We start from the raw sequence: 16557 nt of genomic DNA, 5'->3' as shown, positions 1-16557 counted from the left end.
AAACATTCACATATTAAAGAATAAAAATAAAATCATTTTACTTACTGCAAGCTTTCGGAAGAAAATCTAAGGAAGAAAGAAAAGAACGTCATGTGGTATATCTATCATAAACTTAAGAATTTACAGTGCAGAAAATGCAATTTAATTCGGGAAAAGAATAAGAAAATGCATTTTGTCGATATCGATGTTTTTTTTTTTTTTTTTTTTTTTTTTTTTTTTTTTGTTTTTTACTTTTATAATTTACAGAAATTTTTTTTGAATCTAAAACTATTAATAAAATTTGCTTCGAATATCGCTGATAATAATAAAAACTAAAGTTAAATTTATTAAAGCCTGACCATGAAGAATGATTTTTCTCTTTTTATGCTACGATTAATTACAGTTAGATAAGCATTGTTTTCTTTCTAAATTTAATTCATTTTACTGGAAGGTATCTTCAAATTAATCTTACGGAGAAGTATTCTGTATTATTAATGGTTTGATTACTATTTAATAGACACTTTTTAATACATTTTTTAAGAAGAATTACCGGTCTTTAAATATAAAATTGTCAAAAATCATTAAAATTTGCTGTAGAATATTCTTTTCATTTGGCTTATTATGAAAAATTTGAAATAGTTTCTAACCGGAAGCAGTAAAGTTTAATGAAAATTAACAATCAGCCCCTTTCCCATGAATCACGACTTTCCAGCATAACTTCACTTATAAACACGCTATCTAAATGTTGTTCTTTCACTTCCTTGTACGAAGTAAAGGAAGCAATAATTCGGTATTCTCGAAAATATTTAAGGTATATTTCATTGAAAATATCCATTTTGACAGCTCTCCAATCGCCTCTGAATGATTTACTTTGAACAAGCCTCATCTGTAGATACGGACAGAATAAAGGACTCTTTCTCCCAAATGGATTGTAAAATGGAATTGATTCAAAAGGTATATTTTTGTGTGTGTGAAGTCTCTACGTACATATTTTACGTACGTACGTTTGTATCTCGCATAACTCGAAAACGATTAGCCGCAGAAGACTGAAATTTTGTTGCTATAACATCCAGTTGGGCACGTCCCTTTTTGTTGTAATTGGCCGCAAGAAAAATATGTTTATAGTACATATATCCATCTTTTCAGCCGGCCCAGTGAGCTTTGTATTTTATTCTTATATGTTGGTAAATTGTGCAGTTTTTGATTTTAAAGAGATTGAATTGTGTTGTTTTTATGTTTAAGGGTTTTATGCCTTTAGTTCATCTGGATGCAAATGTTTTATATTTCTCAAAAATTTAAAATGCGTAGCCCTAACGTGACGGCTATATGTTTACGTTTGAAAATCTTAGTATCATAGGGCAAGGTTCTTTGAGCATAGGGAACTAAGTTAGTTTGTGCAACAACTTCAGTGTCTTTCTGCCCAATAGGGCAGGAAGTGAATTTTCAGTTTGTGTGCACCGAAAATTTAATCTTTCTACCCGTTGGCTGTATTGCTTGTTTTGGTGTAGAAACTTTAAATTTAATGGTAAAAATGTTTTTTAAAAATGTTTTCAACTGTATTTGTTTTTTTAAAATGTTTTTAATTGTATTTGGTGCGTTAGCTTTTTCTGTATTTTTGAGATTTTATGTATTTTTGTCATGCTGCGAAGTCAGAACTTAATTAATTTAATGAGAAATGTAAAATGCGTATAATTTAATGGGCCGTAAAGGAAGCCGTATATTGCCCACTTTTTTAATATTGCACGCGAAATATATATTACGTCTTAACTGAAAATTATTATTAGTACCTTTATTATAATTTCCATGTAACTACAAGCAAATGTTTTTTTACATGAATGAATGCACTGTTTTTATGTTTTATGTTATACTAAAATTTTGCTTTTATTGTCACTTCTTCTTTGGTCTGGCCACAGACGTATAGACAGCCGATTGGTTAAAACCGCTGAATACTAAGCATTTGCCCCAGGTTCGATACCAGACCAACGGCTGGTTGCATGGTTATTATTCGAGGTTATCCACAAGTGTGATGTGAACCTGAGCCACTTTCCTTTAGAAAGTCTCCATGAACGCCTTCCTCCGCTTAGGTAACTAGATCTCGTATGCTTTGCCGTATTCTAATAAACTAACCAACCTACTTTCATCGTTCCCCATGAGAACGTAAAAGTGTTATGTATTTAAGTGCACAGTTCTTGAGTTCGAAAGAGTTTTGTTAGTTATCGTTGACCTTCTCGCTACTATTTCTTCCAGTGTCTGAATTTATTTTGCCGTAATTACTTGCAGGACTTGGAGGTACTGAGCCTAAGCTCTGCCTTGAAGTTATATGAAGCGCTGAAGTCATGCGTTTTGCCTTGAATTTATATAATGAAGGCATTTAAGTTTTATTTAAATTTTTGTTTCTGTTTTCCTTCAAGTTGGGAGACTGTTTTTTTATTTCACAGTATGTTCTACTCCGTGGTTGACGAATTAATGAAAATGTTTCCTTTAAACTTCATTAACTGGAGCTATTTTACTTACAAGCTAAGATGGGGCGAAAAACTCGCTTGACTTCGTTTCTTTCTTTTCTTTTAAATGTGCATGTGTAGGTATGTAGTAACAAAAAAGCTGAAAAAAGTAACAGAATGATTTAGCTTTATTTTTAAATGTATACTGGTAAAAGAACTTGAATAGATCTGATTTTTGATTCTTATAGTTGTAGCATATTCAGTATTGTCTAATGAGGCTTTAGAAGTTTGTATTGTACTTTGCTTATACACGGGCAGGAATAGGTCTTCTTCCAACGTTGTTTAACGTGTTAAATACAGTAGGAAAAAATTTTCAGTTCATACTATTTGGTTATTTATCTTCTCTTTTCTTGAAAATATTCGTAGAAGATATTTTTGCGACAACTGCATTTGAAATGTAAATAATTAGTCATACACAGCAGAAACTGTGCGCCTTTAACATTGCTGAGAGCACCGTGAGAATATATTTCTGGATGCCTATATCGACTGGCTATCGATTTAGACTTACGTATCTGAAACGGGATAGTAGGATAGCTTGAAATATCTGTAAATGTTTAACTCATGTAATGTAGTGTAATGTACGACTGTGCTTCAATCTTCTTGGCCGATCATAATCGACCTTATGGACAATGCAACACACCCAACACATATTTAAGAAATGTTAATTCAGGTAGCCGTTAATTCATGTGGTGTTAAACTCATGTACCCATGAAAGATAAGGGGATAGAGGAGTGAGTGAGTGAGTGATGAGCGCTCCCCTGAAATGGCATCCCACCATGGAGGTGAACCAAATGGAATTGTATACCACACCGAATCAAAAGATACACAATTTAGAAAATAAGGCAGTTGCGACAAAGAGGGATAAAATTTTCGTCAAAAAACCAAAGTAGAATTTAGGGCCTACAAAGATCGCACTGAGCGGCAAAATGCCTAATGCCGATGTCAGTGTTCTTCTGTGTAGGGTACTCTAACGCCCTGTAACACCGAAATTCAAGTATTGTATGTTTCATATGACTAACATGGGTTTTCCTGGAATATTTTGAAAAGAGGATTATTTCTGCCTTGTTTTGTACTGAAATTGTTAGAAAGAACTTGAGAAATGATAAACCGTCAGATAAGTGCACTAATAAATTACTATTTTGATAGTTAATTAAGAAGTTACTGTTAAAAAGGACAGAAGTTAGAATGCAGTATTCATTTAATTTCATTTTTAATTAATATTATTGAGCTGACAGCTATAAAAGACGAGGTGTAAAATGACAGTTTGATTGCCTTTGATTTATAAAATGAAAATGGTGGAATGAAAAGAGTAAGCGAAAAATTATTTTTTCCTTTCTGGATGCATAGTAAGTAATAAACCAGAACAATGCAAAATAATGTATAAGGGAAAAATTTTTTGATACTAACATGCTAAAGTTGATACAGCATAGCTAAATTCTTTAATTATATATTTTAGTCTAGTTTACATTATTACAATTAAAGTTATAAGGGCATTATCTATAATTCCATCTTATGTCTGAGTTTAATAAATCCTGTCATTGACATTTGTTTAAATGCATTCGAATATAGCAGCCTTATTCTGGAATTAAACCATTCAAATAAGATTTAAAAGCTTTTATTTCGAACGAACGAAATGATTTGCAATTAGATAAATTATATTTTAATCAATTTGCTTTAATGTTAGCATTAGCTAATGTTAAATATATCGAATAACGTTAATAATTGTAAATATATTTTATCCAGTCTAGAAGGAATGTGATCTAGGATATTCTGAGGGATCTGCAACATGAATGTGAGAAAAATAATCAAAACTCCACGGATCTCGATCGCCTAGATCTATGAAGGCACTACGTTATCAGCATTATGGTTTTGTTGTAGCTGTTATTAATGTTTAGTTGTCTGACCTATAGGCAGTCTAAGCCCACGAAATTCCTCGCGACAACGAGCTCAAGTTGATGCCTGAGCACAGCCACTTTACAGCTTTGAGCATCTTACAGGTGAAAGTGCGATTTAGCGCAGTTCCGCCCCGGATGATGGAGAGATCCCGAGGGTGACGGGTATGAGGGTTTCCATTCCTCTTTCCTTACGACAACCTATCGAGAGGACTTTGTGCTTTCCGTATATTTAAAGTGTCCTCATGCCGCAAGGACACTATACATTTGCAAACATTCATGCCGATATTCGAACCCAGACCCTTCGGCATGGCAGTCAGCGACGCTAACCACTATACAAGTTGGGTGGCATTATACTTCTGTTAAGCTACATTACTGACGGGTTAAATTATTTTTAAATTTATGACACTAATTCATATGTTAATTATGGGCATAAATAAAATATTGCTAATCCAAGTTCGTTATCCTAAGTGACAATTACCGAAGACAATGTATGATTTAAACACGGGTGAGCCTAGTGTAGAGAACAGGACTTACTCATGATGAAAAATATTCACGCTAAAATGATTTCCATTGCAGCTATGTGAACTTCTGGAAAGCCATAATATTCTTTATATTTTTATAGCTTTAGATTACTGTTATTAATTATTTTTATGTTTTGTTTTATTTTGTGAGTTTCTGATAGTTTTTGGATGAGTTTTCTCCTAGCATTAATTTTCACACATTTTTTTCATAACTGCTTTTGTTTTCAGTTTTGACATATGGCTGTCCAGACGTTATAGAGACTAGGTAAGACGACTGCGATACCGAAGGGCACGGGTTCGAATCCCGGAGAAAGCATGGGGTTGTAACTATCCATTCCTTCAATAAGAGTCAACGGTACCTCTTTTGGTGCCTGCCCTATTTAGGCAATGGTGCCTCCACAATAAAATGGATATCATTTCGGCTTCAGGAGGGGCCATTGTCTAATAGACAAATGCCCGCCATTAGATAAAAAGAAGTATTGACATATGATTTGTTTATTACATAAATATACTAGAATTTAAAAATCTGAGAAATATTATAAGCAAGTTTAACTATATTTCGAGATATGGTATTGAATTTATAAAATAAATGATCTCGAAGATACAATAAAGGGGGATTAAACTGTCAGAAGAGAACAATGTTCGAATAATACATGTAATAATTAGCAGAAATGGTTATGTAAAAAAAAAAAAAAAAAAAAAAAAAAAACCTATGAGAGCTTTTTATTCGTTTGTAATGTAGTAATCCTGTATATTGGAAATATTTTTCCTGGAGATAGTTTTAAATATCAGATTTATATTGCTAGTATATTTTTTAACATAACATAGTAGCTTTAGTCAGTAGATTTTCATACAAAAAATGCTTACATTACTGTTATTCAGTATTTTTGTTTCTATGTTACTGAACAGAAAACGAATATTTAATAACAAAAAATTAAATTAATAATTAATCATATTAAAAAACTAATTTTACATTTAATTAAGGACTGTTTCCTAGTTTTATAAAAACTTAGTTGCTTTACATTCATACAACTTGAAGTGTACTGAAAGAAGTATGGGTGAATATCATACTCAGAACAGCAGTAATGATTGAAAAATTTAAGCAGAGGAATTAGATATAATACATGTCACAACGTTCCAGATATGAAACAGAAGTCAGAAGCTGTGGACAGTTTCAAATTCAATTCTCTCGTCACGACCTTTATAAAGCTTTCGAGAATTAACTGCTTCTGTCGCTGTAAACACAAAGGATATTTAAGAAGCTACAGAATTAATTACTCTATTACTAGGTAATTCCCAAACCAGTAGTTTCAGTCACATGCCTGCCTTAATTTAGCTCATCTAAGATAACTGCGGAGGTGGACAGATTATGTTATCATCCATTGGGTAAGGAAAATTAATCGCAAACATAGAGCTAATTGCGTCTTACCAGTAGAGGCATCACTATTTTCTAAGGAATAAACGTTTACCTATTTTTGTTCGCAAATCTAATAGGACCTACAATAATCTTAGAATCCGTTTTTTAATCAATTTCTTGCATATTGCATAGATAATATTTAGAGAAATTTGAATTTTACGTTATGTGAATCTGTCTTGACGGAGGGAGATAAATTAAATGGGAAAGTATTATATTCTAAATATCTGAAAAATATGGGTGCTTATGTTGTATAATTTCTACAAAACCAATAATGCTTGAGTTAAAAATGTTTTCAATTGAACGTATGTTCATAGTTTATGAGATAATTATCTGTTCCTATGAGTCAAATTGTTTTGAGATTTGTATTTAAGAATCTGAACAAGTAATATCTATAGGCAAAGCCATAAAATAAGTCAATCAATCATAAACAACCTAGATAATGACTAGAAAGTCTTTTTTGCTAATGCTAGCGATAAACAGGAACTCATTAATGCTTAAATTTACAAGCCCTTAGGCCTAGAACTTATTTTTGGCGGAGTCCTCGAGCCCTAATATAAATCCTAATAACTCTATTTTTCTGTCATGAAAATAAAAAAAGAAGTTTCAGAGGACCCATAGAACGGTTTGGCAAGAGTCCCCTTAATCCGGTCCCTGCGATAAGGTATAAAAGATTATTAGTATTAGTCTAGTGCAAACAACTGAAATCCATATTCGAAGAAAAATTCTAGATAATAACCTATTTTAGAAATTCTTTTTACTCAGCATGCAGCAATTTAAATTTCCCAAGGAGATACGCAGGTATTAGAGCAACCACCTTGGCGCATTTGGGAATATTTTGAGAAAACATTTCGAAAAAATGATGATTCCAATTCCACAAAATTACATATTAACCCCCCCCCCCAAATAGGTCACCAAAGCGATTTTTGTTTCTTTTGCTCTCACATAAATTTTGTAAGGATTACTCTACGCATATCGAAACAATTAAACTTTTTAGCAATTTTGCGGCAAAATACTGTTTGTTTTCTTGTGAAAAATTATATTAGAATTTCTTCCAGTGCAATAATACACCAGAAGCGCATGTTTTAAATTTTAATTTAAGAATACATATATATTTGATAACTATAAAAACCGTTGGGACTTGGAATACAACAATATGAATGCATATGAAAATGGCAATGTTCCTTTTTCTAAAACTGAAGAATTGTTATATGCACAGTTGCCTGAAAGTAGTGTTTTCTGAAAATGCGGAGATTTTACTATGGTGATTGCGCTAATACGTAAGTACTCCTGAGGGAACCTCTTACCCATCCTGGATAACAGCGTTATTTTATAGTAGACTAAATTCTTTTTTGATGTTCGAAGCTAATTTTACGTACAGCAGGAAGTACATGGTAAAAAATTAACTTTCGAATTAGGTGTGTAATTTGTTTCACATCCGTTTAATTTACACAGACCTTTACAAATAATTCAGAAATACCTTTTAATAGAAGTAATAATAGAAAAAATAATAGAATAATTATATAATAATAATAATAGAAAAACCTTTTGATGTTAGTAAGATCTAAAATTACGTGCAGGTCCTTATAAGTAGTTTTCATCGTGTTATGTATTAAATTGCGGGTTTGTTTTCCCAGGTCAGCTATAAATCGTGTTTTACTCTTACTCGTAAGGAAACTCAATTATATCAAATAAAAACAAATTTTCCTGTAGTTTAAATTATTATTAAAGAAGATAATGGAAAGAAAAAAATAACTTATTACTATTGATTATTATCTATATCAATAAAATAATCATACTCTTTACTTACCTTTGTTTTCTATTTCAAGGAGAAGAAGAAGATTTCCAGACCTTTCGTGAGTGTCATTTTTTGACCACCATATGACTTTTCTTTTTTCGGCTGTGGCATTAGCCAGTAAGCTCGAATTTTTAATAAAAACTATCCCACTCTTTTCTGTCATACCAAGCCAGTCATTTTCCTTTTCACCATCAGCAAACTGAAATCGGTGAGTACTGGAAGCATACTTTGTAAGCTGTAATACCTGAGAAATAATAGAAAATTTACAAACAGAAACAACGAAAAGCATAAAAAGATGTTATTTTTGAGTAGTTCCGTGTACTAGTCTAGAATTATGTAGAAGTACGTAATTTAGAGACGAGCCGCAGCTCGAAGACTGGGGGAGAAGAAATTGTGTAGCAGAACAAAAGCGATATCATTCTTTATTCAAAATAAGTATCCATTTTTATAAGTAAAATATCTAGCTTAAAATCAGGGAAAATATTTAGCTTTCAGTATCTCGAAAGAACAAAATAGAAACGAAAGAAATGAGGAAAAAAATTGATGAATTATTTCCAGTCACATGGCATTTTTACCGTGTTTGTTAAACCATAACACTGTAAAGTAGTATCTTTTAATATTAATTAACACATTTTTATGATTTGGATCTGTACTTCTCCTTTTAGTTAGGCCTTACGTTGATGCAAATAAGTTAGGGCTATTTAAGGCAACGGCTTCGAACATGGAGGTCAGAAAAAATGGAGTAAGCATGACGTCACAGAATTGAAGCCAAGGAAATGCTAGCAACGTGACGTAAGTCTTATGATTGCCGCCATACAGCGTACGGGTAAGACTACGAAACATAGTGTTACGAATTTGGTATTGAAAAAGCTAATGTTAGTTCAATTATAAATTAAATGCTTTTATTTCCCGAGCAGTGCAGCGCGTGACGAATAAGAAAGCAAAGCCGAAGAATTAAAAATACAAAGAGCACGTGCATTTAACATTAAATAAATAAATATCTCTTTTTGATTTCGAGAAAGTACCAGAACATTCTAGCGCGTGATTTTAAAATCTTATAAAAGGAGGAAAACATCTCAGTTTGTAATAGTTGCTTAGTTTGTTGTTGTTTAGAAAACTGCTCTTGTTGATTGTAGCGAATTCGCGGATTAGCTTTCTTTAGCTGTTTTGAATTACGTTCTATTGGATATTTGAGTAGCTAAAAGATAACTACTGTGAGATATTGTAATACTGCATGATAATATGAGAACATTTAAGCATTTTCGTTGTGATAATAATAAATTTTTTTTCATTTTTCATCGGACTTGTGCATTCATCTCATAACGAACCCGTACGCACGCACCAATTTTTGGTGTCAGGAGTGGGGTTTTGAATGCCAATTACAAGAGCGATGGAAGAACAATTCAGGCAAATGATGACTGCATTTACTGCTTTCCAAGAAAAGATGGAAGGGACCGTCAACTCCGTTAAGGAAGAAATGAAATTGGGCCAGGAATCCGTTAAAGAAGAAATGAAATTTGGCCAGAAATCCCTTAAGGAAGAAATGAAAGCGACACAGGAACAGATGAAATTGGGCCAGGAATCCATTAAGGAAGAAATGAAAGCTGGACAAGAGGAATTGAAGAGAGAAATTACTTGCATAATAGAAAACAAGTTCGAAGCTATGGAAGGAAGAATAGATACAGTTGAAGACAAAGTTGGAGAAATTCAAGAAAGAGTTTCTGCGGTAGAGCAACAAATTGAACAAAGAGTTTCTGCCGTCCAACAACAAATTGAGGAAAGGGTTTCTGCTGCTGTTGCCAAAGAAGTTGACACTTTAAAGAAGAGCGTAGCGACAGAAGGAAGCAATTCTGAGGGTTTTAAATTCTTACCGATGCCTGCTCGTCCGTCTCTGAAGCTATCCACGTATGATGGGAAGACATCCTGGCAAGTATATAAAACACAATTTTCTATCGTTTCAGATGCGAATGGATGGGATTCCCAAACTAAGGCCTGTCATCTCGCCGCTTCTTTAAGAGCAGACGCAGCGGATATCCTTCAGACTCTTCCCGATAACAAAAGGTTAGATTTCGAAGCTCTGTCCGCTGCCTTGGAGCTGCGCTTTGGGGAGAAGTGTTTAAAAGACTACAGCAGGCTCCAATTAAAATCTCGCCAACAGAAGCCTACCGAAACACTCCAGGAGCTCGCCACGGATGTTGAAAGGCTGTCACATGACGCCTTTTCGGAGTTCCCGACAGAAACAAGAGAAATCCTGTCGCTGCAATATTTCATCGACGGCATCCTGGATCCTGAAATACAGAAAGCTCTTCGAATGGCAGATGTAAAGGATATAAAAAGCGCTCTGTTGTACGCCATGAAGTTCGAGGCAGCCCAGCAAGCAACTAGTAGAGATCGCTACCCAGTTAGAGCTGTGCGAGTCCATGAGCCAGTGGATCAACTGATGGCTCGTTTAGATGATTTAGCCAGACAAGTCGACGCTTTGATACGGAGTAGGAGCGAGAAGAAAGTGGCTCTAAGGTGTTGGAGATGTGGTAGTGAAGGTCACCTAAGACGGAATTGCAGAACACCCCAGGGTACGGAATATAAAGCCAGGGTGGAATATAATATATATTTTACCAGACAAGTCAGTGGCTTGAGACGGAACAGAAGTGAAAAGAAACTAATTCTAAAGTGCTGGAACTGCGGAGTTGAAGGCCACATACGAAGAAACTGCAGAACACCCCGAGGTACGAAAAATAAGACCATTTCCCAGCAACGACGCAGTAAACAAATTAGTGACCATATCGAGGAACGGAGGTTGCTAGATAATGAAAAACCTTGTTCTAAAGCGCTTAAAATTTATACAGTGAGTGGCAACAGTAACGGAATGTCCATTAATGGGAATATCGATGGAGTTCCTTGCAATATGATCATTGACATAGGAGCTAATGTTACCATCATTATGAAAGATTTAGCTGAACAGTTTAAAGATAAACTTATTTGGACGCCATCCTGTGTTACCCTTCAGACTGCGTCTGGTGATAAGATCGACATAACTGGGAAGTTAAACGTAAGCATCACGTTTGGAAGTGCCGCCTACCATCACACGGCTTATGTGGCGGATATCACAGATCCATGCATACTCGGATTGGACTTTTTAAGGAAATACAATTTTTCCTTAGACTTGAAAAACAACAAACTGCTTTCAGCATCTGATGGCATGACTATCCATCCTCAAAAGGGATCCTCGCATGGAAATGTCGACGCCTTGTCCGAAAGACCCAGCTCAGGAAGCTGCCGAAATCATACTAGGTTGGGCCAGGAAAAGAAACGCAAGACTACCAGCTCTTCTCCAGCTCAGATGCTCTTCGGTCGAGACCTTCGTCTGCCTTGTGACCGCCTGTTTGATCGCCATACGAATGCGCCTTCATCGCCTAAGAAACACATCCAAGATGTCCAGGCCCGTTTTGAAGTGATGCATCGTTCCGTACGAAAGCGAATGAACTTGGCGACGGAGAAAGTGAAGACCAGATACAACACGAGAGCTACTGGACATAGATCCAACAAAGGAGACAAGGTGTGTTGTGGAACCCGATTCAACGGAAGGGACTCTGTCCGAAATTACAGTCACCTTGGGATGGTCCGTACACAGTCCTAAACAGGCTGAATGACGTCGTGGTTCGGATCTGTAAGTCTTCGAACTCTAAACCTAAAGTCGTTCATTACGACAGGTTAACTCATTATTATGGCCATAGTACGTAATGTAAATAATTGTAAATAGTATAAGACCACGGTCCTTTTTGTTTTTAAACGTGTATTTGATTTGATTTGTATTTAGTATTTGATTTGCATTTAGTATTTGATTTGCATTTAGTATTTGATTTGTTTTATTTATTGTATTTATTGTTCATATTGTTTATTATTGTAATGTAAAGCTTATTAATGCATTTATGCCACAGTTGTAAGTTTAGCGTCCTGTCCAGGGATTGTACTGCCCGAGACGTGCAGTCCTTGGGAAGGGGACAGTGTTACGAATTTGGTATTTAAAAAGCTAATGTTAGTTCAATTATAAATTAAATGGTTTTATTTCCCGCGCAGTGCAGCGCGTGACGAATATTAAAGAAAGCTAAGGCGGAGAATTAAAAATACAAGAGCACGTACATTTAACATTAAATAAATAAATATCTCTTTTTGATTTCGAGAAAGTACCAGAAAATTCTAGCGCATGATTTTAAAATCTTATAAAAGGAGGAAAACATCTCAGTTTGTAGTAGTTGCTTAGTTTGTTGTTGTTTAGAAAACTGCTCTCTTTGATTGTAGCGAATTCGCGGATTAGCTTACTTTAGCTGTTTTGAATTACGTTCTATTGGATATTTGAGTAGCTAAAAGATAACTACTGTGAGATATTGTAATAGTGCATGATAATATGAGAAAATTTAAGCATTTTCGTTGTGATAATAATAAATTTTTGTTAATTTTTCATCGGACTTGTGCATTCATTTCATAACGAACCCGTACGCACGCAACAATATTGTTAAATAAAATTACACTGAACTTGGAAGCAATTATCAGCGTCCGCAAGCTCAGAAAAGTGTTTTTAGTCATAATTTGCATAAACTATTGAAACTTCCAGTGACCTTCCAGGTTTTGTCATGTGTACAATTGTGTTATAGTCACCATTTGCATATTTTTATGTACGAGTTTAATGAATTTGAAAAAGTTTTTTGCAATCCTTGTGATTTTTCTATATACTAAGTTTAAATCTGTTATGCTAAGTATTAAAATTAAAACGGGAGACTTATAGATTATTATTGATGAATAGCTAACATGCAAAGAAAGGAGATTAGAATGTAAACAAAGTCCGCTTATGGCAATGGCCGTAATAAGACCATGACATTTCATGGCTTTATTTTCACTGCACGGGACATACGGAGAAGTCCATCTATTTTAACCTGCATGGTTTTGAATGTTTTAGAGCAAAATCTTTTGCCTTCGATGCTCGCATCTTGACTTCCTCTCGTCCAGCTGTGTTACGTTAGTATTCTGCCACTAGCAATTTTTCTAGCCAAAGTTAAATCGCACCATTAAAATGTTTGAACCAAAGTTTGAATAGGCAACTTCGTATAGCCACAGGCTTCAAGCTTACATTAAAACATATATTTGAAAACTTCATGGAAATTTGTTGTATTTCCACAGGGGAAGCGATAATTTTACTTGGCAATCTAGAAGTGTCTGAATAATTTTTAACTTAGTACTACACAGTTTAGGACCCTATAACGTTATATTGCAATCAGTATGACAAAGGGAGCTTCTTAAAAATATTTTGACGATTTTCAATGATAACAATTTTTAATAAAATATTTATCTTTGAACAAAATTCTCTGGGATATGGTTTCTTTGTTATTTATACCTACTAGCTCTAAACGTGCAAAACCAGGGAATGAAGCCTTATATCTTATACTGCAACAATTACATAAATATAACTATGACGTGCTCTTTTCGAAAAAAATATAGTTTGTTATGAAAAGAGGGATACAGGTACTAACGGTTATGAAAATAGTGAACATGAAAAAGATAACAATTTGCAAATGAAATACAGAGAATGATAAAAATATCATAGCTTTAAGGACAGCTGTGCACAAATGACGAATAAATTTCTTTCTCATTTAAATGGCTTCGTCTTCTTAATTCTTCTTAATGGCTAAATGTCTACTCAATAAGTCATGCTATTATGATGTAGAAATTCCAATAATTTATATTAAAGAAATTCCAATAATTTATTCAAAAAGTTCGATACTCATTCCTTTTTCATAACTTTAGACAAATGTAATAAAGACAAAAATTGCAAAATCATTCGTTTTTGTAGATCAAGATTTATTACTTACCTTTTATTATTAATGAGATTTAAATATTATAAACGATTTCACATTTCCTATCATTTCTTCTGTTACATAAATTTAAAAATTGAAAAAAAATTATAATGTTATATAATAAACTTAACAATTTTACTCAGTTTTTATTAGTTTCGTTGCATGTCATCTGGTTTGCAGGCATGTTTACTTTGTTATCGCAAGCTCACAATGTCGGAGTTCAAAATTTATAAATGAAATGCAGATTCAGGTATCAAATTCAAAATGTTGTCATGAATACAATCATTCATTACTGAATTAGAACTTAACTAATTGCATAACAAGATCTATATCTTTTTTTTGTTTTTTGATAAATGAAATTTGTTCTCCTTATTTCAAGAAACTTATGTGGAAAATTAATAATTACGGCATTTGCATATCTATGAATTACCTCGTTTTATTTATTCCTCTTTTGTTATTTTAAAATGGAAAGTGAGAAAAAGGTTTTGACAGGATTTGGAAATATCCTTTTAAAATTCTTTCAAGGTACTTATACGTTTCCGAAACTACGTTTCTAAAGCAACCTGAAAATTTTCAAAGCTTGGTGATATTTTTATAACGCTACCACTGAGAGAGGTCAATAGTTAGCATCTGATTTTTTTCCTAATATTTTAAGAAAATTCAAGTGATTTTTAAACAGACTTACTAAAATAATTTAGCACAAAACATACAAATTACACACGAACTAAAAATAACACAAAACAGAAGAAGCAGGCACACGGTAATGTAACGTAAAGACAAAATGCTAAATGTAATACAAAGTATATAAAGAAAAATATGTAAAACATCCAAAAAATTAATTTATGTAAATTTACAACACTAAGTGCATTGTTTATCCTTAGCTGCTTGTTGAAATGTTAATGTAACCTAACTGTAAGTAAAGATGTAACCTAATTACTAAATCTTTTCCAGTTTGGATCCCGCTTTATCTTCTTAAACATTCTGAATAGTTAATGCTTTTCGTAAAGTAATACTATAATTTTTTCCCTTGCAATTTAACTCACACCCACTTAGGGCTTTGTAGTTCTCATGACGAACTTTATTTATTTTTATTCTGTGAAGTTATACTGCATTTATCTGTATTTTTATGCTTAGCTTTTTAAAAACAGGATACCTTTCTCTCCACTCCCTTTATAATATCAGATCACATTTTTTTAGCCCCAAAGTGCTGTTGAAAGTTAGAAAGATAAATTTAATTACAGAAATATTTCGTGAATTCTTTTTAAATGCAAAAGAGTATGCGAATACTGTGTAAGTAAGAAGAAAGTCTATTTTCAAATGTCTTCCTTTCTGGGACATCAAGAACTCAGAGTTTTCTCAGAAATTGAGAAGAAAGAATCGGAATTCAAAGAGGAATGTAAAGTTTTTTTATTGACTTTAGCTGGAATCCTGCCTTTTTCTGTAAGAAGAAAGGACTTTTGTGGGAATGCGATTTGCATATATTTTAAAATTCGGACTGTAAATCGTCGAGGTGTGTTTTACATTCTGTTTCTGGGTTAACATTATCATTTTACTAAAATAACAGTATAGTAGAGCTAAACCAGAACTAGAAAATAGATATAATGAAGCTTATTTGGAAATGTAATGCTATTAAGTTACTAATAATGTCAAATAAAAATTAATTTACATGGGAATTTTCTGGGGCCAAAAAATTTATAAGTTCTTTACACCTAAAACGAAAATGTATAAAAAAAGTTTCAGTATGAATATCAGTTCATTCTTTCGAAGCAACAAGCATTTGTAAATAATGTTTTGTTGCCAAACCAGGAAACAAAAACATTTCAAACTTCAGGTGAATATGTATAACGTCATGAATTAAATTTAACGTAATATAATAACTTATTTTCAATATCAATAAGAGAATTAATATGACAGTAACATTCCATGTCAGTTACGCTAACCTGAGAAATAAAAAACTTGCCAGCAGCAGCTAATGCTGACATTAACGAAAAACTTTCGACATAAATGATGTCACATATAATCGCGAGCCTTTTTCAACGTAAGAACATAACCGCATATAATATTAACATGTTTAATATTTGGCAATGCTAATTTTATTTCATATTTTGTAAAACTTAAAAATTTTTGATTAACAAACTCTATGATTTGAAAGCGAGCAGTGGTAACATTTTTCGAAATAAAGCACTTTTATCTCCAGCTCGAGGCCTACCGGCGGCCGAGCGGTAAAGTCGCTGAACACTGGTAGTTCGGTCCGAGGTTCGAATCCCGCGAACGCGAATGGGGGTTTTCGTGGTTTTCCCCATGCGTAACGTGTATACGAGCCAGTTTCCCTTAGAAAGTCCTCCACGAAGGCATCCCTCCCCTTAGGCAGATAGCCTCGAGGCTTTGCCATAATCACACACACATATCTCCAGCTCGTGTAACTGTTGCCACTCGGAAAAATGAGTACAAAAATGATCGTTTGCAGAGTTTTTGATTAATATCTCGGCTTATTAAAGTCGTACAAAGATGAGAATTTTCGAAGTGGCTTCCTATGAACTTTCGGAATTCGGGGATACCTCTCTGGAAACTCAACTCCCCGCCGTTCCAGGGAAAATGAT

The 16557-nt window shown here is 33.7% G+C and overlaps 1 protein-coding gene across 1 annotated transcript in view; it reads right to left on the bottom strand.

Moving 5' to 3' along the window:
* LOC118189676 (proto-oncogene tyrosine-protein kinase receptor Ret-like) overlaps positions 1-16557 on the bottom strand; it is a 476686-nt gene that overhangs the window by 100730 nt on the left and 359399 nt on the right. The window contains exons 8-9 of the mRNA XM_085806630.1: positions 8121-8352; positions 46-66 (exon numbers count right to left, since the gene is read on the bottom strand). Coding sequence (XP_085662756.1) covers positions 46-66; positions 8121-8352 — 253 coding nt within the window. The remainder of the gene's footprint in view (positions 1-45; positions 67-8120; positions 8353-16557) is intronic.

This window comes from Stegodyphus dumicola, chromosome 1 (genome assembly GCF_044657685.1).
Source record: "Stegodyphus dumicola isolate Sdum_Otavi_A_Nest chromosome 1, ASM4465768v1".
Lineage (NCBI taxonomy): Eukaryota > Metazoa > Arthropoda > Arachnida > Araneae > Eresidae > Stegodyphus > Stegodyphus dumicola.
This window is presented reverse-complemented; position numbering and strand designations above follow the sequence as displayed.